The 24,376-nt window shown below is 37.2% G+C and overlaps 1 protein-coding gene across 3 annotated transcripts in view; it reads left to right on the plus strand.

The window, feature by feature from the left end:
• Positions 1-24,376, plus strand: part of SMAP1 (small ArfGAP 1) — a 93,260-nt gene that overhangs the window by 31,895 nt on the left and 36,989 nt on the right. The window contains exons 5-6 of one of the 3 annotated variants that reach the window (XM_052686346.1): positions 13,357-13,434; positions 16,882-16,962. In XM_052686346.1, coding sequence (XP_052542306.1) covers positions 13,357-13,434; positions 16,882-16,962 — 159 coding nt within the window. The remainder of the gene's footprint in view (positions 1-13,356; positions 13,435-16,881; positions 16,963-24,376) is intronic. The other 2 variants (XM_052686355.1, XM_052686364.1) reach the window with 2 other exon arrangements.

Genomic DNA, 24,376 nt, shown 5'->3' on the forward strand with positions numbered 1-24,376 from the left:
CACCAGACCAGGCTGCCCAGAGCCACATCCAGCCTGGCCTTGAATGCCTCCAGGGATGGGGCATCCACAGCCTCCTTGGGCAACCTATTCCAATGTGTCAACCACTCTCTGAGTGAAAAACTGCCTCCTAACATCTAACCTAAGTCCAGTAATTTTGCTGAAGTGGTACCAAAAACCTCAAGGGTGATGTTCCCAGATCTGGTCTTACTATTCATGGTGCTTGTGATAAAAGCTAAAAGTTGCATAAAAATTGTACACTTTGAGAAAAAATGTTCAAAACCATATGCTGTTTTTCTTAGATTAATTTCATCATAAGATTTTCAGGTTTGTCTCACAGTGCAATGTCTGTGTTAATGTATTCTGCCTGTTGAAATCAGGAGCATATATGTCAAGTTCAGTTCCTGACTCCACGATGCTCAGGCTTCTTGTATCAAAGCGCAATTAGTTGAGACAAAACTGCTGTAATGATGAATTTGGTTTTGAGAAGCCCTTATTGTGAAAACAAAGTTACCCACTGGCCAGTAGGGCTTTCAAATATGCAGGCTCAAAATAAGCATGTATGAAAAGTAAATTATGGGCTTTTTTTTCAGTCAAGAAAACTGAAAAGCAGTGCAGAATAAAGCTACAGCACTACATTTTATTGGCTAGTTACATTTTAAACAGAATAATGCATTTCAGCAGAAATCAAATAGACTCAGGATTGTAAGTTTTTCTAATTTCTGACTTAAAAATATTTCAATTTTCTGTACAGGGAATATTTGAAATGCTGATTTTTGTATCCATGCTCAGAACTAAATAAGTGGAATAATTTACTCAGCTCTTTGAAGTTGGATTACCCGTACACAGTTGCTTGCTTTCGTGCTTAGACACAATATAGGCTTGAGAATTCAGAGCCTGACATCCTTTTAAACAGCATGATGTGTGGTTTTGGGGGTGGTAGTACTGATTTTGTTTTGTTCAGCTGTGGGATGCAGCCCAATATCCACTAGGGCTAATCCTAAACTAAGTTCTTAAGCTTTTTTCCTCGAGAAAAATCTCTGAATGCTGCATGAATGGTAGACCCTAATTGTCAAAGTGAGGCACTATATCAGGTTAGGGAAGTAAAGAGCTTATGAAGGCGATCATGCTAAGCTTGTTCCTTTTCTTAACTTTACTTTCATGTGTACTTTAGGTGAAACCAAAAAGCAGTAACTGTAGTTCAGAGTAAGCAATGCAATTTGAATAAATCAAGGTGGGGGGGAAGAAAAGCCATGAGAAGAATTTTGAGGAAAAATACAGTTAAGATCAATCTGACAATTTAAGGAGTAAGGTAATGTGGATGAGTTCTGAGTGCCTTTCATTTTATTGTTTTAATATTTAAACTTGAAACATTCTAATAATTCAAAAGTTTGAATGTTTGTGTTTGCTGCTTCATTATACTGTAATACCAGGAGAAAAGGATTTAGAAAAAACATCTAACAGTGCATTTGTAGAAATAATTTATTTCCAGATTAATGATTACTTGACTTTTTCATGGATTATTTTTCTAATTTAACTGCTGCCACTAATTTAAAGGTGCACTATTTGACTTGTTAAAGTTCTGTTCTGATGTACGCAGAGAAAAAGAACGGTAAATAAATTAGATCACCAAATGAAGCAAATATTTTACTTTTTGTACCTAGTGGGAGTATCTTCAGACAAATGTACTGAATATGAGTATTGTAATATGCTGCTGACTTTGCACAGCTGTGAGCTGTATCTTTTCTGTGTATCAGTTTTTTAAAATCTGGCCCGATGCAGGGGATGAGCAACAAGCGTGGAATGAGGCTATAACTTCTGTAAGTGCCAGACAGACAGCCCAATTTATATCAAGCTTAATAAGCAGGAGTATCCTTTTTTTTTTTTTTTTTTTTTTTTTTTAAGTTAAGGTTAGTTTAGGGAAATGTAATCCTCAAGAAAGCCCTTAAGGCAGACGTGCTGTTTTACTCACAGAAGCAATTACCTTTTAGCCAGCCCAAAGAATGGAAGGTTGTAACTTCTGAAAGTGTCATACAGTTGTAATAATCTGTAACTGCTTACATACAATTGTAGGTTTCTGGTATTATGGCTATGACTTTGCAGGCAGCTATCTGGTATTCATTATGTTTAGGAAAATGTATACTTATTATCAAAGTACATTCTAATTAAACAGTATAGCCTGTGACAGTTAGAAGTAGTATTTGTCAGGCCAGTGCCTATCATAATTCTCTTACAACATCTGTCATGGTTTTATGATTTTTGGTCATCAGTATTCCACACCATAACATCTTGTAATGCACTGGGGGGGTATGACTTCTGCCGAATGTTCGTCCGATGGAGAAGCACTACATTTCCCCAGGAGGCTTTGTGGTCAGTGAGGAGATATAACTCCAAGCAAGGTCACCTGATTCCTCTTCTTCGCCCTCTGCGCTTTGCCATCTGCTTTTCTTCAGTCACTCAACTGGACTGCACGTCTCACCTCAGCATTGTGGTGAGGTCTATCTACCATCCAGACAGACTCTCTCTCTCTCACTGTATTTTTTGCTAATACTATATTCAGTAAATCATTTGTTCCACCTCAGATTATTGCTGTTGTTTTCAAGTATTTTGGGGTCCCTGGTTTCCCCTTTCCTAGAGGCGCGGATCCGCAGATCCCTCCGCCCTGCTGGTCACGGAACCGGGCCGAACCAGCCTGTAAACCGTTGACAAACATCAGTAAGAGTCACATTGGTACAAAAGAATGTAGTTTGCAGTCATACTGTGGTGAGACTGCGACTTGTCAAAACTTCTAGCAAGTCTCTCAGTCTCTCTCAGTCCAGCTACCTTCCTGTTTTGCTTTGATATGATGTAATTTTGAAACATGCGGGACGTAGTGTTCAATAGGCTTTTTATGGATGCTTGAATTTAAAAGAATTGAGGAATACTACAGGTAAAAATGTGAAGCTGTCTGTGTTACTTGGGGGTATATGTCATCCCTGTGCTGTGAAAACCACATCTGATTTATTATTGCTCATAGGGGGCATTTTTTCTTATTGAATAATCACCTTGAGAGCAGCAAGTCAACTGATTTGAAATACTCCCAGAATACTATTGTCCTCCTAAAATTCATTTTCTGCCAAGCCCTCTTATTTATTTTTAGCAATATGTAAGCTCTGAAAAAATGTAACATACAGCATAGAATCTGTTAAAACAAAATTCACAAAATGAAAGAATTAAGGATCTTTATGATCTAAGGTACAGTGGCATTACTGTGCAGTATGCTGTGGTGGTTGACTTGCAGCTTAGTGCTTCTGTCATTTCTGTAATCAACTACAGATGCCACGTATCAGAGATATCAGGTAAATCTGTATGTTAAAACTTTACATGGGTGCTAATATGAAGCTGTTCAATAATATCATTCCAATTCAGGCTTACTCCTGAGTTTCACTTTTAAGCATAGGCAGATCTTGTATTTATGTGCTGCTTTTGTACGCAACATGCAAGAACTGAGTGCTAAAGCATGCAGAGCAGTTTTTCCTCATACAATCTGTGTTGTAAAAACTCTTGCTTAGTAAATCTGTTGTTCACTTTGGGTTCCATTAAGCTTCTTGTTCCTTGTTTTCTCCCGGAGGGCTTTTCAAGCAGCACAGCCTGCAGCTTCCCAGATGTCTTTCCCCAAGAATCTGAACCTAGATGCTTAAATAAATAACCTGAAGGACTTAACAGAAGTGTTGTAGTAAATATAAGCAGAGCAAATGAAAGTTTAATCAGAAACACAAGGCGTATTCTGAGATAACAAGATATAAAATTACCATTATTTTTAGGAGAGTGAGAAGGCTTGCATAGTTCGAAAGCTGGGTATGGAGAGGGGACTCCCAAGTGGAAAAATACTGTATGGGTGAGGCAGGCAGCTGCTTTAACACCCTCAGACTTCAGGGTTTTTTCTATTCGGGCTTTTCATCCTCTATTCCCCTCACCAGCCCTTAGCACAATTGCAACAATTCTTTTGTTTCTTCATTTTTTTTGCTGTTTTTGTCTGGGATATATTGGTATGTTTCTGGATAACTTACTCTCTTACTTTGCCATACTGCTTTCAAGAAAGCCATAGATAGGTGCAGTGATGCAGAGCCAGAAGCAAGTTGAGAATTCCAGCTGAAGACTGCAGCTATCACAGCCTGCATGCTTGTTGTGCAAAGGGATTTTTTTTAATTATTTTTTAACTTTATTTCTTCTAATGATATTTTCATTGTTGAAGCTATGGCAGATCAAGCTATTCTCGACTTTTAGATCAGGTTCTCTTTCCCTTTTTTGTTACCTGTATTGCGGAAGCCGTATTTACCATAGACTTTCTACCACTAGCAGCTGATGCAAGAGATTTTAATGACTTGAAAATGGAATGTATGCAGTTCATTAATTGAACTAGTGTTGAAAAATATCTGAATTTATTTAAAGCTAGTGGTCTTTTTAGTTGAACTGTCACCACTTTTGATTCTTTCAGAACATTTGTATGATACCGAAAAGAGGTGATGTACAACTTAGTTTGAAAACAGGATGAGTATGTTTTTCTATAATCTATTTAGAATATTAGAAGTGCTGGAGGGCTGACTTTTTCACCCAGAGAAAGAGAACATACTTAAAGCGTTAACTTACTTTTGTGACTATTGAGACAAAGCATTTATTTGGCAAGTGCACATTTTTGCCTTATTTCTTTCCTTTGATTCTCTAACCAATCTGAAGACTAAGTACTTGAATCCAGAACTGAAAATTAGGAAATTGCTTTCAGAGATCGCTTTCTATTTGAAAGAAGTTTGAAAATTAGTATTAATAACTGTAATTGTTAAACTTGAAAAGTTAGACTGCATTGTTTCTTCTCAGTATTTGTATCCTAAGAAACAAATGAGCACAATCTGCTTAACTAATGTGAAGGCAGTGTCTGGTTGTGTAGGAATATGAATATCATCTTTCTCGAGAGAACAATTTTGCTGATACTAAAGCTGCTTCTCTTCTTAACATTTCTGTCTAATTTCTGTCTAGCCTTTAATGTGTTTGTCACCAGTATCTGGAATGACGTCTGAGGTAGCAACAGTGGGTGGAATGTGCTTCTTGTTGAGGGTAGGCATTATGGAAGGTCAAAGCTCTTGGCTTAGTAAATGTCTGAACACAGCTGATTGTCGGACAAGGGTAGCTGGAACAAGGGTAGCTTGCCTGATTTTTTATTTTTTTTTCAAAAATAAAACAATTCAGTGCTGTGACTATACATAGAAAGTTGAAGTGCTCAAGGGGTGACTTGGTTCAACTCTTTGTTCGCTCAGGAAAGGCGGCAAACGGTGTATGCATCTGTATCTGTACCTGCATCTGTAAAATGTTGTTTAAAGCTTTTTCTGAAGGAAGTATTCATTTTGACTGATTATCTCTGTATTGAGTTCCAAATACCTGTAATCGAATGAATATAACTGATAAGGTAGAGAGCAAGTTGTTAATAAGGCTGTGTCTTTAGGCATGCAATGGCCGAGAGAAATTACTTAAGTTTTGCAGGGTTTTAGGAAGTCAAGTTTGAAGCCACCATGTTATCTAACAAAAAATAAAATAAAGTAGTGCCCTCACTTTGATATTAAAAAAAAAAAAGCAACAATGACTGTTATGTCATACATGTAGTACGGAAAAGAAGCAGTGAAGTAGCTGTTGGTTGTATCTAAAGATAAATGATATAAGTATTCTCACAAGCAATCTCCGCAGTTTTTAATTCAAAAAAAGTATAAAAGAAGAAAACACAGCTTCTCAGAATGCATATAGAAACTGCAGTGGATAGTGAATCATCTCAAGCTCGTTCTATGTACTTTCAGCCTCAGAAATAATGATATGGCACCAACTATTCCACTACATGTAGAGTGAATATATTATCATGTACTGATGGTATTCAGAGAATAATAAACAAAATTTCTATATTTAAGAAAAAGTGTGAATTATGTATGCAGGAGAAGCTCTGTGAAACTCTTAAGTTCATAGAAAGAAAAGAATAATGGATCTACATTTTCCATGCTTTAAAACACTATGTATAATTTAAGAGGGTTGAAATTAGACAGGCAACTGGATAAAATGTGATGTGAATTTAAAGATCGTGATGACACATTTTCCAGAAAGTTGTCTTAAAGGAGATTAGTGCAGCAAATGCGTTGTGTAAAATGTGCCATGTGGGCAATTAAAATGTAAAAATTTGGGTACGATAGGATTGGTGAAAAGTAGCTGTACAGTAGCTAGCATTGAGAAACATTCAGTTATTGGCGTGGGGAGATGTTACTGGTGGCTTAAAAAAACAAAGCAAACCCCTCTCTTAATATTACAAGAACAGTAGTATTTTTTCTAAGTGGTCTATGGAAAAATTTTTGAATCGAGTAGTAAGTATATTTGAAATACACTAATAAAGATAGGTATTAAAAGGAAGTGTGATAATACCATACAAGAACTATGATTTCAGGGCAAGGATAGTGAAAGTGGGATAAAATTGTTTGTATGCTGGTGGAATGAGTTAAATTAAGAATCACACAATAGCTTGGAGGAGCCCCTAGAGATATCCAACAAGGCAGGTCAGCTAGAGCAGTCTACTTAGAGCTGTGTTCACTTGGGTTTTGAGAATCTCCAGGGATGAAGACTCCACAGCCTCTCACGGCAACTTGTTCCAATACTCAACAACCCTTACATTTTAAAAGTTTGTTTCAGTGGAATTTCCTCTGATTCAATTTGATCAGTGTCTCTTGGTCCTTTTACTAAATATCTGAATACCATAGGCAGCATTTTGCTTCAGTCTCCCTAGTTCCCTGCTACCAGGTATTTATACACACTGAGATTTTTTTTCATCCTATTTCTTTCCTTCTCCTGCTTTAGCTTTCTCTCCTCTGCACTAAACAGTTCTCAACTCACTAAGCCTCTCCATGTCTGAAAGATGCTTCAATCCCTTAATCATTTTAGAATTCTTTTGTTGGACTTGCTCCTGCTGGCCTATGTCTGTCTCATGCTGGGGAGCCCAGAACTGGACATGTTGCTGACACACATCCAGCTTGTCTTCCAGGACCTCTGGGTTCTCTACTGCAGAGCTTCTTTCAAGTCAGTTGACCCCCCTGGACTGATGGATGAAGTTTTTCTTCCCCAGATGCAGGACTTGGTGCTCCCCTTTGAATTCCGTGTGGTTCCTGTTGGGCTGTCTTGCAATGTTGCTTTGAATGGCAACATGCCTACATACAACATCTACTCCTCCTCCTCCTGATTTTTGTATCATCTTCAGACTTGATGTGATGAACTGTCCCAGTGTGTCATCTGTGAAGCAATTAAGCAGGCTTGACCCCGAATCAACACCTGAGTATACCACTACTGACTTGCCTTGAACTTAGGCTTTGCCCAGTAGGGGTTTAGTGAGTTATTTGATGTAAGAAGCAGGGTCTTATTTTCCTCACTTCCATGAGGAATCAGTTATTTTCCATGAGGAGTAAACATGGGTGGACTGACCTAACTACAAGTTACTATACAATAGTGTAGACAAAAATTCTGCTAAAGCTGGAATCCATAGTGATGATTGCCAGTTCAGTGTCAATCATGAAAATGTAAGTTATCTTGGTATGCAGTGGAGCAGATGTTGCCACTTTAGAGAAGGAAGGTGTTCTGAGATGTTGAGAAGCTCTATTAAAGACAGTTTTCCCTGGAAGAAATGCAGATTGAAAACAACTCTTAGGTTGGACAGGGGAAGTGGAGAGCACTTGAGTAAGAGATTAAAAGCATCTGTTTATCCAATGTCAGTTTTTAAGCTAATGTGATTCTCTGTAGCATCCCAAGATGTGGACGTCTAGAGGAGAAGCTAAGTAACCCCCCAAAGAGTAAGCAACAGTACGTACGGATACTCTTAGAGTTGGAAAATAAATATAGCATCAAAATCAAATGCTGTTGAAAAAAATCTCCCAGAATATTCATTGCATGTTTACTCAATGAAAATTTTATGAATGTCTATACTTCTGCACATATACAGAACTATAGCTAGGTTTTGCACAAACTTCATTGTAGTCCTGAAATGAGATATGAACACTCGAAAAAGAACAGAGGAGGGGTGAGCACATTCAAATATGGGTCCCTCCATCTTTTTTCTGTATTGTTTGCCCAGCAATCTGAGCACTGAATATCAATGTTTTAATAACTAAAAAGCCTAACCAGTTAGGCTAATGAACTTCTGGAGATATTCAGACATAAGTACTGGTAATAGTGCATCAGCATTCGTGTGCTGCTTTCAGTATTTCAAGAATAGACCTTTAAAAGTGGTAAGCTATTGGTTGTGTGTATGTGCATTTGTTACAAGTCTGCAATTGATACTGCTTTAAAATAAAATACTGGTTTAATTTTGTTAGCGTGTATTGGAGATGTGCTGTAATAAAGACAATGAAAAGCCTATCTAGTAGCTGAACTTAAAACCTGTCAAATGAGTATGGAGTAGACCTCTTGATTTAGATTATTTCGCTGTATATTGTGTGCATTTAAATTGGCCACTCGAGGGCACCTTTGTATTTGGTTCTGCTCTTCCTGAGTATATTGACCTGGTTTCATAATGCACTCATTTTTAATCTCTCAAATCTTGTGAATGATAGCACTGTAAATTTCATATTTAATGGAAGCTTTATGTAGGTTTCTAAAGCTTCAGCTTGATCTCTTTAATAAAAGGCTAGGTAGCAAATTGCATTATACCAAGAGCGAGGTTTTAGAAAAGCTAAAAATAACAATTCATGAAAATTTCTAGTATATTGACCTTAACACTCACTTGTGTTTGCATGATTGACCTGAAAGGATGTTGTGGTGAGGTGGGAGTCTGCTTCTACTTCTAGGTAACTAGCAGTGGGACAAGAGGGAATGGCTTCAAGTTGTGTCAGGGAGGTTCAGGTTGGATATTAGGAAAATCTTGTTTTCCAAGAGTGTTTGGGCAGTGTAACAGTCTGCCTAGAGAAGTGGTGAAATATTCTTTCATGGAGGTGTTCAGGAAGTGTGTGGTCTTGCTATTTAGGGAAATGATTTAGTGTGCACTGTTAGTGATAGGTAGGAGGTTGGACTAGATGATCTTACAAGTCTTTTCCAACCTTGGTGATTCTATGATTGTTGTCTACTATCAAATATGTTATTAAAAAGTTCACTACAGTGAAATCATTTATTGGTTTTTTGTGTATGTTCTCTGATAGCTTCATTTGGTGGTAATTTTAACCTTACTTTTCACAGAAATAGTATCTGGCGAATAGACTGCATCAAAGCCGTTGGGCCAAAGAACGTTTGTATTGGTGCTTCTACATTAACAAGTAAAATAGTGTGTATCTGGATAGCATCCTTGCAAAGAACTAACATGGTTTAGTGGGGAAATATGGGTGGTGGATTGATGATTGGATTAGATGATCTTGGAGATCTTTTCCAACCTTGGTCATTCTGTGATTCTATGATCTCCCAGTACGGAGGCCAGAGAATTGGAAAAATGTTATAAGCTTGCAGATCCATTCTTTTTTACTTTAAGAACCAGAGTCTCTTATAGATCATAAGTGAAAATGAAGTCTTACATAACATGTATACGTATATGTATAACATGTATTCTCTTGTTCTGCACTAAATATCAATGCTTTTAAAGCCTGCATTGAGTTTCGTTGTACGAAATAGTCATTTTTTGATGTATCAGCTTTCCTAAAACAAATAATGCAAAGAGATTTAAAAATTGCTAAAATTAGATGACTACAAGTTTTTTGGTCTCAAACTTGATTGAAAATTTATGATCTTAAGAGTATAAATACAGAGACTTCAAGAGCTCTGTACTTCATTTCCTCTCAGCCAACTCTGAATTCACTTCTTAATTAAAAGTCCCAACTATTCTTCGATTAAAAACTAAATGAAATATTTAGATGATACTTATCTGTTCACAATACATTTTTAATGCACGCAAACACATCAGCTTTATTCCTAGCAGCATGTATGGATGGTTGTAGGGATTGCCATTGGTTTTGTCGTTTGCTTTGAAGTGCCAGTAATCAGCTTTTGTTCATAGCATCCCAGAGCACTGTTGGAGTGCATTATTTTGTGCTTCTTGATTTGAATTCTGGAAAATGGCTAGAAACCACTTCTTGCTTTTTTTGGTATAGAAATCTAGATTGATTTGTTGTTTTATACATGTGGTCACAAGGGGGAGAGTTTTGGGTTCTTTGTCTTTAATAGCCTTGGTGACAGATCTCACCCCTGTCATCTACTTGTCCAAATGTCTTTTTCTATTAGATCTAAATTAAATGAATACAAAGATATTTTCTACCTCTCCTGCTGTCTGCTCTTCAGACTTCATTGCTGGTGTCAGTATTAGCCTGTATTTTTGGAGTTTAAGAACTGGAATATCAGAAAAGTAGTAACAGAAGTATTGCTTATGGAATAATAGTTGTGCAAAGCAGATTGTTTTTGCTGCTCAAAAGAGAGGATGTCTGCTTGCGGTCAACGGCATTTTCAGGTCCTTAAACTCGCTCTCAGGACTGGAGTTGATCTTCCTTTCTGATGCTTCTGATCAGTCTTACAGGAGTAAATCAGTGTCAAGAAAGGCTGATAAATACTGAATGGAAAACACATGTATTACTTTGAGAGGGGATTACGTAGTGTTCTTTTCCAATGACCTCAGTCTACTAAAAAGGTTTTCAATTTATTATTAAAAACCTTGGTTGGCAATCCTGAGTGGTGATCAGCTATAAACACTTAGGGTGCATGTGTGGCTTTCAATTCATGAAAGGCAGGCTCACCAGCGTGGAATGCAGCATGTTTTGGTACTGGGTGTGTGTACCTGTCCCAAGTGGCTGGGTCTGGGAGGTAGCTTCAACCTTGGTGCTCCCACTGCTGACTGCCCAACAGTATTGTTACAGACATAGAAGTAGGTCACTGAGCATATGCTTTCTCAGTTGCCATTTGTTAGTCAAATGAGATTCATTAGCTTGCCAGCAAACTGGGACATTTTATGAGCTACCTTATCATGGTAATAATTTTAAAAACGAAGATTAAGCAAAACTATAAGAGCAACGCACAGCTTGTCAGCAATTGCTCCTTATCAGTATTTTATTTCTTCTGTCTGGTGTGACCTATAGTGGCGCAGGCTGTTTCAACAGTGGAGATGGCATGGTGAAGCTATTAATGCTAAGTTTGAATGATCAGTCTGTCTTTTTTGCAGCTAAGTCATCAGGATAGTGTCAGTGCTGCTTAAGGATGATTTATGCTATTAAAGATTATTAGTGTGGTTTTTGCTATACATCGTATCTGTAAAGTGTGCTCCACTTTGGAAAGAAAAAGACTTGCCACAACCTTTCAAAGTAATAGTTGGGGGACAGCTGGATGGAAAATAAAAGCTGTGATGTTTATTAAATTCTGGCATGTAGACCTGACACAATGAAACATCTGAGTATGGACAAGGACCATAAGAGCTGGAACTACTGGGACTTAATGCTAGCTGGTTTGCTCTGTGTAAGGTGTCTCTGCATCCGTGGCTGATTGGACAGCTTTGAGTTCAGGAGCTAGCTTGCTCAGTGCCAGCTGGGAGCAGGATGCTGGGCAGCTGTCCCTGATACACATTCCCAGTGGCAAGTAATTCTCCAGGCTTCTCTGGTAGCCTGATCAACTCCACAATGGACTGTATCAGTCTGTCTTTTAATCCTGTTTTATGCTTAACTTTATCCAGCCACTCAATTTAACTTGATTGGATTTTTTTTTTTCATTCAGATGTCCTTATCTGGTGCAGCAAAGAAGATAACAAATTTAACATGATGCAGTGAATGATAAAACTGTTCAGCAGCCCAAACTCCTGCCATTACTTTCATTATATAAATGTAATCAGTTCTTTATACATTGTAATGTGTCTTCTCTTAGAAATTATATTCAGTCATACACCTTTTGTACTCCTGCTTAGGTGAATACTTGCATATGTCACGTGTGCATTAAAGCATAAAGCTGGAGTTTAGCCTGAAGTGAATGCATTTCTGCTTTGTGTCTTCAAACCATTTGTATGTTTTTCTCACCTTGTACATCCTGTTCCATAGCACAGGCAGACTTGCAACTGCTTTTCCCTGTCTGTCTGCTTACAGCTTGCATACTTCTTCTCTTTGATTTGCAAAGCTATGATGATTTCAGGCCTTCATAAGGTTGCCTTATCCTGGATTAGATACTCCCTTAATTTATGAAGATAATATGCAGATTGAGAAGGCATGTTATAGTGTATACCATATATATATATATATATTTATATATATGAGTAATTACTGAGTTTATGGGGAAAAAAGCTCATCGTATACACTTTATGAATATCCACTTGCAGGATTGGAAATATGGGGCATGAGGTAGGGTTTTTTTCTCTAGCTATTTTTCCTTTAACTTCAGCAAAAACATGTCATCTGAATTGGCTATTTTGATCCACTGTAATGACCTGCTTTGCAGTAGCTCCCCTTATAAGTTTTCATCATAGATAGTAGAGATGATACGAGACAGTATAGAAGTGTCAACTTTATAGCTCTGAGGATCTACTTCGTGTTTGATGAAAGTAATTCAGTTGTATTTTTGTAGTAAGGATAACAAAAAGATAATGCTTCCATCAAAGTGATCAACTATGCATAAAGAAACAGGATAGACAGATGTATGGAAATAAATTCAGCAAAATCCCATTTTTTTTGAGCAAACTGGATCGGTTATGCATTTTAGATAATTCTGGAAGTGATAACAGCAATCTTATGTACTGGTTTGTAGAAGAGAAGCTTCACCTGACTAGAGAAGATCTGGAGCTCTACTTCTAGAATGCTGCTTTATGTACATGCTTCATAAAACCTAAGCTCTTCGTTCTTTTGGAATGATCTTAGAGGAACAGTTAATTAGAACTTCAATTAATGTATAACTCGGAGTTATTTTGCATTGTTTTTACTAAAAATACTGTTGCGGTGAACAAGAGCAAAGGCACTCTTCTCTCAACCTCCTGTGGGGACTTTGTGCTTTGGGACATTAATATTTCAGTGGTCACATTGGAAAAATGAAAAACAAATGAAACAGATCTGTCTTTCTTAGGCATGTGATATGATTCTATGCAGATTCATTTGCCTGTATGCTGTTCCAGAGAATTCTGTTGTAGGTCTCTCATTCTTGCTTGACAGATTTCCGTTAGAATTCATGCAGATAAAACTTAAGAAGTTAAATGCAAATACTTTGTCTACTCCTTTTGCTTTTTCTGTGTTGTGTGTTTTATTTCCACACTTTAACAATTACTGAAAAAGAATAAAAATCACATCTTGGCTATCTCTGCCTCTCTCCACCCCTTTTCCAATTTTTTCTTGCTTATTTTCCTTCTCATTTCTTTCCTGTTTTGCACAGATATCCTCTTCTGATACTGCTCAACCTTTGGCATCCTCTCCTTCTCTCCAGGCTGCTGCTGAGAAGAGCAAAGCAGAGGTATATCTTTCTGGTCTAACTTTTTTCAAATTATCTGATCTGCTGCTTTGCACGGGTGTTTGCATTGCTGTAGGGTAATTTCACCAAGTTAACTGGAGAATTTGAATTGTTAATAGTCATTCAGGTGTTCTACTCCTTGCTTCCCTGACTGGGTGCAAAGGAACTGATACAGTTGGTGTCTCAGAGCTGTGTGAAAACAACTCATTCCAAATTAATGGGCATGAGTGACTTTGGCCTTTCTCTTCAGGAATAATTTTTGACATCTTTTCCATTTTACTTGCTTCAGAATCATCGGTATTATTCCAGTCACTTACTTCAGTCTCCTTGGAGATAAGTGTTGCTAAATTAATTCTGTTTTTCTTTTAACTCATACTGTTACAGTATCCCTTCTAGTTGAGGCATGTGTACATGTACTGAACTTACATTTAATGTTTAGAAAGGCCTTCAAAAATATTCACAAATAAGAAGAAGAGGATGAGGCATCATTTATATGAACTTTGAGTAAATGTTACAACGTGTAATAAAAATGGAACGCTTTAAAATGCAAATGTTCAATATTAGATTCTTCTGTATGAACACTTCACTTTGAGACTGCATACAGCCTATGAAAAGTTTATTATCTAAACATAAATAATCTTTTTTTCTTCTAGATATAGAGAATATGTCCAGACAGTATAAATTATTTTAGTTTAGCTATATTTAGCATGAATTAAAATCTGAGTTAGTGTCATAGACTAGACCACAAGCCTTTGTGAATTTGATGCGCCTTTGAAGATGTAGCAGGAATCTCAACAGCTGCTCTATAATTAAATTCACCATTTATTTCTCAACCTTCTCATTTTGCATTCAAATTTTTCAATTCTGCTATATAACTAGTATGCCATACTGTTGGAAACAATTTTGGGGAAAAATGAAAGATTGTTGTTAGCAGTATAATTTCATTTAATGGTCTTGATAGTGGTTTTTGACTAATTTTGCAAGAAATGAAACACTTGAGTTGAAGTTCTGGCATGAATACACCTTCTGAGAAGTGCTTTTATTTAGTCTGTATTCATTTTTATCTAAGGGAGCTGAAGCAGAAAGCTTGTATATTGAACTTGTGAAGTGTGAAGATGAAGGAGTTACAGGTTTTTAAGTCTGCATCAGAAAAGGAGTGAGTGAAAATAAAGTCTCTGGGAATTGGAAAAGATCCTTTTTCAAAAGATCCTTAGGATTTGTCTTTGCATCTCCACTCCAATGTGGGGTTTGTTGAGAGGTGTTTCTTGTTTGTATTTTGTCACTTCTATGGTGCTTTTGCTGTATGAAACTTACTGTATGCCCTCTTGAAGTCCAAAGAATTAGAATTTCCTGATTTTTTTTCCTCTAGAAGTGAGGTTTCTCTAGTAAAATATATTTAACAATTATATATGTCAAAGTCAAACTGGAGATCAAGAAATCTTGAAGATAATATGCAAAAACCTCTAATTCTGTGTTCATTTTAACGTAGTGACCTATCATTGTATCTGAGAAGCAAGTGTACTGTTTTAACACTTGGAACAACCTTTCCCAGTGGGAGAGAAGACAAATAGTTGTGTAAGTCCTAGAAAAGAATCTACAGGAGAAGAGATCCAGTGTACTTAAATTATTCAACTTGAGAAAAGTAGGGAGGGAGGAGAGGGATAAACAACTTCTGGAAAAAGTATTCTCCAGCAGTGTATGAAAAAGTATTCTCCAGCACAGTACATGATTACAGTCACAATGTTTGGGGAGCGTTTAGAATTCAAATTGATATTAGAATTGGCGATACGATAATGAAAGAAGGGCTAAGCTTCATTTGAAAAGCATGGCTGTGTGTTTGCAATCTTAGTTCAGTAAGCCTGCAAGGCTTCCTTCCATGCAGGGGAGTATCATCAATGGCTGCAATTCGGTGCTGTTTGTCTTGGTGCTGCAGTTGCTGTGAGGCCTCAGTTGATTTCATCTTGTGGGACAGATTCACTTCTTCCCTCTTTTCACATCCCTCACCTGTGTTGTAACTGTTCGCTAGAGGAAGCTGAGTGGCACAGTGGCTCCTGATGCCTCAAGAGACCCCATCTTCTGTATGTTACGAGCAGGAGCTTGGAGGAGTATTCTTCGGTCTTGTTAGACCTGTGCACTTTTGAATTAATAAATGGGACACAACTTCCATAGCACTGCTATGATTCTTTCAGAGGAAACGGCTCTCTTGTTTCCTTTGTGGGTCAACCTCTTGTCGTATGACTCACTAAGTCTTTCATATGACCAAAGTCAACATTCTACATGCAGGAGTATCATGTTAATACTACTCAATCGGCCTTTAAAAACTGGTAGCTCTGCAGAAGGTTAAGGTTACATGCATGTTGTCTTACAATTCTTTGGTCAGGCTGGAAGCTGTATTAGTGAGAGAGGTTAGTTATCAGTCAGTTGATTACTCTCCACTCCTTCCATGGCAGATGCCAAAAATCCCCTTTCCTTTTACTCCTCACCACTTGATCTGTTTTTTACTCTCTGTCACCTTACTTAAATGACAGAATAAAAGAACCGCAAAGCTGAAACTGAAAGTTTCAGAGCTTCCCTCTATAACTCAGATCTTATGATGTCAAGTGTTGCTGAATCCAGCAAAACCTAAACTATGGTAGTTTTTGGAAATTTTCTGATTTCCCCTCAAACCATGTTAGCTCCTAGCAACTGAATGACCTGTGGCAAGGAATTCCACAGCTTAGTTACAGCATGTGTAGAAAATAGTCTCCTTTTATTTTGAACCTTGTTCTATGCTGTCTTTGATAGCCACTTGTTATTGTACTGGAAGACAAGGAGTGATCCCTGACGCAGAAATTCAAGACGGTTTCTGTTTTGACTTAGAAAGCAATGGATGCTACAAGGAAAGCAGTTCTTTTGTGGTAATCTTTGATACTAGTCAAAGATGACACACTTGTTTCTTTCTGTTCTTTGTGGGATTTCAGTGTTGTTAGAGAGATGCTAGTGAATATTAAGAGCAAGTGTCAAAACCAGAGTTCTCATGGATCGTGAGAAGACTTCAGAAGGTGGGGTAGAGCAGTTAGATCATATGATACGAACAAAATAAACTTCAGTAAGCTATTTTTGTGTGTGTCCTCACCTCAACTGTATTCTGTGTCCAGTTGTAGATGTTTTTTTCTCTTCAGGTGTTTTCTTAGGAAAAAAACAACAGTGGAATGTTTTTCTTTCTGCTTGTAAGTGGAAATGCAGGTGAGAAGCAAAATAATATTTTCTTAAACTTGCAAAATGAAATTTAATATTTTTGGTAGCACTATTTGAGCAAAACAGATCACTTCTGGAAGCAGTGTGGGTAGGAGCATAAGCTGAATTCAAAGGGACTACTGAAGATCTTTCTTCTATATGACTGGACATTCAGTGGGTTTGCAAATGCATTGTTATTGAGTATTAGCTAATGCTTTTATTTCTTTTCTTCAGAAGGAAAAAGAAAAAAAGAAAGAAGAGAAAAAGAGAGAGAGAGAAACAGAAAAAGCATCAAAACAAGTAGCAGTTGAAAAGGTAAGAATATCTTCTTTTTCTCAGTTATTTGAAACTGTAGTGTTGGTCATAGTGTAGTTTTCATTAAAAAAATGAAATTTGTAGCTGGGGGGAAAATATCACACATGCACAATCCAGACAATCCACACAAATGGCTTACTTATTATGTGTGTTGTTATTTCTGTATGAGGTTGCAGGAAGATGAGTTTGGATTTGTTAAAATACAATCTCAAATGATTAAGGTTTTTAAGAGCTGCCATTACCATTCTTACATAGAAAATTTTCAGCTTTATTGAGCGCCATATGATTATTTAGTGATATCTTTCTTAAATGAATCCATTTTAAAAATAAATGTTTAATCTATAGAGTTGAATTAATATCTCCTATCTGGATAACCTGAAAATATTCAACTGGAATGTGTCACAAAATGTGACAGGCAAACCAGCTTAAGCTGCTTCTTTAAGCAGTTATATTAAAGTACAACAAGCAGCTTTAGCAACGTAAAGAACATTTAAAATTTAACGTAAGAACATTTAAAATTTCGTGTATGTTGATCTACACTGCCTGTAGAGTTAATATTAAAGAGAACTGGAATGGATAATTTAAGTTTTAAATGCAGTAGTTTGTTCTGAGACAGGTGTCTTTTTGCCAATATGACTCCAATTATGTTCTTATATCAAGTATGTTCTTATCTGTATTGTAGTCCACAAAACACATTGGTGTCCCCATCTGTCGTTTAATTTCTCAATAATGTTCTGTTACAATTATGAAAAATATTGAATATTCATGCCCTATGATTGCAGATGTATTTCTAGTTCAGTTTTCAAATTTCAGTTTTCTTTATTTTGCATAATAAAGAGTTACAAAAATATATGCATATGTGAATGGGGAACAATAACCCTCCCCAGTACAAGTTTTTTTTGTGTGTGTGGAATTGGAAAGCAGTTTTAGAATTACAGAGGCAACACATTGTGATGACAATTTGGACTGCTTCAATAACCTTAGTGGAAGAAGGATATCCTTATACGTATGGTAGGAGGTCAAAGCACATTTGTTAGTGGTAAGATAAATATTAATATTCTTGATTATTGGAGCAAGGGCACAGTTCTTTTACATCCTCCCAAATTAAGTGTTGTGATCAAAACAATATAATATAGTCATACAGGCTAAAAATGTTGCTGTAGTTTGTAAAGCTCAGAAGTGTAGCGTTGGCTGGGAGGAGAAAGGAGTTTTTATTGCAGGGGTGACTTGGCCTTGTCACATGGCTAGGAGAACTTCACTGAGTGAGGAGAAGGGACTGCACTGTGCCATTACAGCTGAGGATCTGCACTAATGCTTGATATAAAGCCCACACCAAATGCCTCTGATTAGACTTACATTTGAAATGTAATGCCAGTTAAATGATTGAGCAAGAAAGCGTTTTCATTTTAAATGCTTGTAGTACAAAATGCATAATTCCATAAACACATCTGCACTAGATCACAGCGTTGTAACAGCTGGAGAATGTTTGAACATGCAGCATATTTTGTTTCATTATTAATACATCAGCACTGATTGCTCAAATGAGACTCGTCTGTGTGTCATCTATTTTATTTAATATATTATTTAAGCTGGGGCTTTTCAAGGTTTTCAAGGATTGTTGAAAGTACACTACTTTTAGACACTCCCTATAAACTTTAAAATCAGTGATTTTCTAGAATCCAAGTGAGACCTGTATTGAATTCTTGTGTTTCCACTGGAGAAGTTCTGGTGGGATGGAGAATGAAAAGGTTTTAGTTATGGATATGGATTTTTATGTTGCAATTCTGCTTGAAAATATTGCATACAGTGATGTTCTTCTTAGTTTAACTAATAATGATGGACTTAACATCCTGGTAAAGACTGTCTGTAGGGTATTTTAAATATTGCATGTTGAATCGGTAGGGGAATGCTGGACTCTTGACCACAATACCATATTTCCAACACCACAACAAGAAGCAGATTATTTATCCCAGTATTGACCGTCCTGAAGAAGGAAACAGACTTTAAGGGTTCTTCATACCTGAAATCACTGCACCTTCTTGCAAACATAGTATATCACCAGTGCAGACATTCCAGACTTGAAAATTTATTAAAGATATGTAACCACGCGATTGTCAGTTTTAAAGGAATTTTTTTATTAAGGTAATTCAGTCAATGTTTTGTCCATCCTACAGAAAAATCAATGAAGATGAAAAAGAAAAGCAGGCATTAAACTAGCAAAAGGTTTAAAGTGAAGCTATATAAAACTACAGAGAGCTTTAGCAAAGTCACGTATGAGTCTTACGTTTCCAGTGCCTTCTATTTTATATCTTATTCTGAGCTTGTTAGCTTTTGAAACAAAAGAAAGAACAGTATCTTAGAAAACCCAACAGCAAAATGTTCACATTCAATACTTATATTCTAGTCTCTACTTCAAAGAATGAAATCTGTGCCTACGTTTGGCTAAGAGCCCTTTACTGGTGGCTGGCCGTTAACCTTTGGCAAACTGACTGTTCAGCCCTGTTTATTTTGCATTTTCAAAGCTTATAACGTGTGTTCAGTAAAGTGCATTATTCCAACATTATGTTGGTGTGTCAGTTGGCTATCACGTAAGTCTTTGTTGGCTAGCATGCTTTTGTAAGTGAAAATGACAGAAATGTACATTTTAATGGATTAAATGCCAGTGGGCTTTTTAGTAAGAATCACCATGTCCTTGAGGTGGTTTCCATGGGAATCAGTTTTCAGGAAAGTTCTCATTGGAGACAGCAATAGATGCAGAATAGAGTTTCCACAAGGTCCAGGCGAAATCTACAGAACAGTGAGAAGTAAGGATACTTACTTGGTGTCAGGTTTTCAGGGTTGTTCTGCTTTCTGTGATTACAATTACGAATTACTGGGTGATTTGTATTATAACAAGATCTGCTACAGATTGACGGTCAGCTACAGTGATTAATGTTTTATTGGGAGTAGCCAACAGTGTGGTGTTCAACATCAGATCCTGCAGTACTCTGTAAAAATAAAATAGTGATATTGCTAAGCCACTGGCAGTTGTAATGCTTGCTTTTTTTTCTTCTGTTTAAGAGCTCATGGAATCTTATGGAATAGCACTGAAACTTCCCTGTTATTAATTACAGCTTCTGGTGCTTTGTAAAGCATGTTCCAGTGGTCTGTTTTGTTTTTCATGCTGGTAATGGGCTAACAGTGGTCAGATAAGACAGGGAGTTAGCTTTCTTGCCATGTAAGCGCTAATTTGATCCTGAAATACTGTGCAGTAGTTAATATGGATCTCAGCTGATAAAACTGTTGCTACATATATACAGCAAATTTCTTGTAACCTTTAGATAAGAAAATATGTATTGAAGATTTCATTGATTCACTAGTAGTTTGTGCTATTACAAGATGACATGTAAGAGTTGCCATAATATAACCAACTACCAGTTCAGACTGTGGAGCATTCAGTGTGCTTCAGTTTTTCCAGAAAAACAGTATAATAATTGGAATGCTAAGTGCTCAGTGAGCACATAATTATATATTAACATATCATGTCAGAAAAACAGAATTTTGTATTTCATTTTAGACTTTCTACTGTGGGCAGAATATTTATAACAGGGCTGGTATGGTAATCTGTTAGGATTCAGAGTTGTACTTTAAATTATAGCAAATTAACCAGCAAAATGAATGCATTTATTTCCTTGGATATCAGAACTACAGATTGTGGGGATTTGTTGCCTCTTTTAAGTCATCTGCATAAAGGTTTGAAAAACTGCATTTAATGAGAAACTCTTATGTGAACAGTTAAAATAGAATTCTTAGTGCCCTTTGGGAAAATGAAAGATGAAATGTGGGTGAACGTGAATCTGTTTACACTTCCAGCATTTTTTTACTTGAAGATGACACCTTCCAATAATAAATTATCGTAATTTTCAATTATATATTTTCATATTTTAAGCTAGTAATTGAGAGCTAGAGCCTCTTAAGCACAGAAGACTCTTATATAAGTTTAAAGTAGGAGATTACAAGTGACTTGAAGTTCTTGTAACCTTATAACTATTGATAGATCATATCATTAGTCTGAGATGGGTGCCGCTTTACCAGCACACTCATTTCATAAATTCAGATCCCAATTTTAGGTAAATGTTAAAGGGAAGTAATTGTTCTGTATCAGAATGGACAAAGAACTGGAGCATGAGGAATAAAGCTCTTGAACTAACATTTGTAAGGAATGGGGAAGTAGAATCTCTCATTTTGTGTGGAAAAAGCAAATTCTCTTGAAGAATGCAATAATTAACTGCCTAGTAAGCATACAGGGACTTAAGCTACCAAAGGAATTCTCTTCAGGAATCTGCCAGCTTATTCTAGGAGCAACTGACCTAGTGACATCTGGATTCTGCACATATTCTTGCATTCTCTTTTTCCTTCCTTCACTGACTCCTTGATCCTTCTCAGAATAAGTAAAACAATACCGTAAGGATAAAAGCTTTCTTGTGGTAGCAATGGCAATGGGAGGATGGTTGGACTAGATGATCTTGTAGGTCCTTTCCAAACTTGTGATTCTGTGATTCTAAAGTAGAATTACATGCCACGTTACTCTCAGTATTCATTAACTCATATTTTCAAGGTCTTCCTTGAAAGATCTTCAGACACTCATCAATTTTCAGCTTGAAGTCTCTTATTAACATTATCTGGAGTTGGCAGTGACCAAACTATAGCATCTCCAGTGCACCAACAGCACTCATTAAGAGAAGGCCCTTGTCTCTGAGAAACCCAGGGTACTTCCTTGTGCCATTTCCACAATTATAGATCTTGTTTTCTTTTTTTTTTTTTTCATGCTTAAGATAACCTGCCTAGATGCCTACCTGTGTGACCTGGTGTAGGGAACTTGCTTTGGCAGGGGGGTTGGACTCGATGATCTCTGGAGGTCCCTTCCAACCCCTACAGTTGTGTGATTCTGTGAACCTTATCTTTGGAGTTACTTTGAGAAAAGATTGCATGAAAACTGCTGGAACAATTATTAGACAGATTTTTTACAACATGAGAACTGGCTCCAGAAAATTGGAGCCAAAGCCCAGGTAGTTTGCAACTAACTGAAATACAATTCTAGGAATACAAAATGTGTTGAGTTGCAAAAATAAACAAGTGGGACCACTCACATGCTTCATAATGCTTCCTAAGGGCCAACAGCAGGAGTAATAATGCAAGAGAGGCTGTCATCCAATGTAGGCAATTTTTAGATATTTTGTACATGCAATTACAACTAAGATTTTAAATTTGCTAAAAAACAACCCTAAAATCAGATGCTTCTAACCAGTTTGGGAGTGAGGGGAGGGGAAGTCTATAGTCTGCTGCCTCCTGTCTATTTCATTGATGATTACATGTGAAAATTATTAAATACTTGGCAAGAAAAAATGGATAAAATTTCAACAACCATCTTAAAAGATTCATCACCCTGCCCACCCTTTCATCAGCTGCTGAGTAGTTTTTCTTTCTTATTAGTCCTTTGCATAGTTGAGGTTGGTGAACTTTCCCAAATCAGACATGATTTTCTGTTTCCCTTTTCTGCTAAGGCTGATTGAACTGGTTCTTCATTCAAGGGCAAAGTGAAGCACTGAACTCCTATTTATTTCTAGTATTTCTACTGAGAAAGACCTCTTACTCCTCAGGAAATTGAATGTGCTCAATTTACAGTCATTTGGCAACTTTCAAAAGAACACGTAGCCTACATATTCTACTAGTGCGTAAGGGAGCTAGCAAAGCCTTACAGTAGTTCCTGGAATTCAAACTTAAGCTGTTCATTCCTTTTGTGTAGTGTCTGCTCCTTGCACAAAGGAGCACTCAGGTAAGTTGCTCCATGCAGTGTGCACCCTGTCAGTCTTATACCAGTTTTCTACCAAAGGAAAGGATGGGATGCAGTCTGATCATTAAACTGTATGTCTTAGTTTCTGCTGGGATGGAATTGTTTTCTTCTGAGTGTCTGGTATGATGCTGTGGTTTGGTTGTAGGAGAAAAACAATGTTGATAGCACACCAGTGTTTATAGTTGCCTGCTAAGCAGTATTGTATAGAGCTGAGACCATTCTCAGTGAGGGCCCCAAGGAGCTGGGAGGGAACAGAATGAGGGTGGCTGACTTAGCATGCCCGAAGGGGTATTACATGCTATCCGATGTTATATGAAGGGAGTTTTGAACAGGCTGGGAGTGAATCTTGCTGCCCTCTACTGCTCAGGGGACTTGGTATACATTAGTTGAGAGGTGGTGAGCAATTGCTTCTGCAACACTTGCAGAAGTAGGGGGAAGTAAATTCATGTGCCTAAAATGTTCAGGTGAGGCAGGATTCAATTTTATATATTGCTTTAGTTGTTAAATACAGGAAATCTGGTGTGCTAGCAATCCAGAATTAAGCCAGAAGTGATTTAGAAAACCATCCTCAGTAAACTTAACGTGTATTTCTTATTGTAAAATTAGAAAGTTCAGATAAGTTCTAGGCATTTAATGCTTCGGAATTGTTTTCATTCAGCACTGTATAGCTTTTTATGGTGTTCACTTTAGGGACTTTGCATCAGTTGAAGACTTTCATGGTTCATTCTGATAGTTCCACCATAAAATATTGCATACTGAGCGTTGTAATTACCATGAAACTATATCTCCTTTTTCTTTTTCGAAATGGGCCCTGCCAAGACAGATTTTGTTGTATTTGGACAGTAAAGTTAAATGGTTGGGATGTAAAGAGCAAGCTGTTTTTTGTCTTCACAAACTATTTGTGCTTTTGCAAACTAATTTTGACATTCAAAGTTAAATTTTTCTCCTGAACATATCAGGATGATGAATGTTTTTAAAGGAGTGCAGCAGTTAACTTGATTAACTGAAGTACTCTTTGACACTGTAAGTTGAATTTGTTTTATTATATTGCATCTTGAATTTGAAACTGGCTCTTGTTTATGTATAAAGTTGATTTAGGTGACAGGAGTGGGTCAGTTAGAGGTTATCTTCCAGTGGCAGTATATCAAAGGCTGTTTTTCTTCCTCAAACTGTGGACTAAATTGCCTGCTTAAACTCAGTGATAACAGTGATGTGCTGACTATGTCCAGTTGTTACCAACCTGCACCAGATGGCCAGTGTTATGAGGTACTGACATAAATTTATTTGCCCTTTTAGAAAGTACGAGCAAACCCCTCAAGTAGAAGTGGGGACTTTATATTAGCAGCTTTTCCCTTTCCTGTAGACAAAACAGTGTCTAACATTCATTTACCAAAGATGAAGAAATTGCTGTGGTTTCTTTGTGTAGTCCCCTCTGCCACTAAAGAGAATCGCAGAATGGCCAGGGTTGGAAGGGACCTCAAGGATCATGAATCTCCAACCCCCCTGCCACATGCAGGGCCACCAACCTCCCCATTTAATACTAGACCAGGCTGCCCAGGGCCCCATCCAACCTGGTCTTCA

This window comes from Tympanuchus pallidicinctus, unplaced genomic scaffold (assembly GCF_026119805.1).
Source record: "Tympanuchus pallidicinctus isolate F22 unplaced genomic scaffold, pur_lepc_1.0 scaffold1, whole genome shotgun sequence".
NCBI lineage: Eukaryota > Metazoa > Chordata > Aves > Galliformes > Phasianidae > Tympanuchus > Tympanuchus pallidicinctus.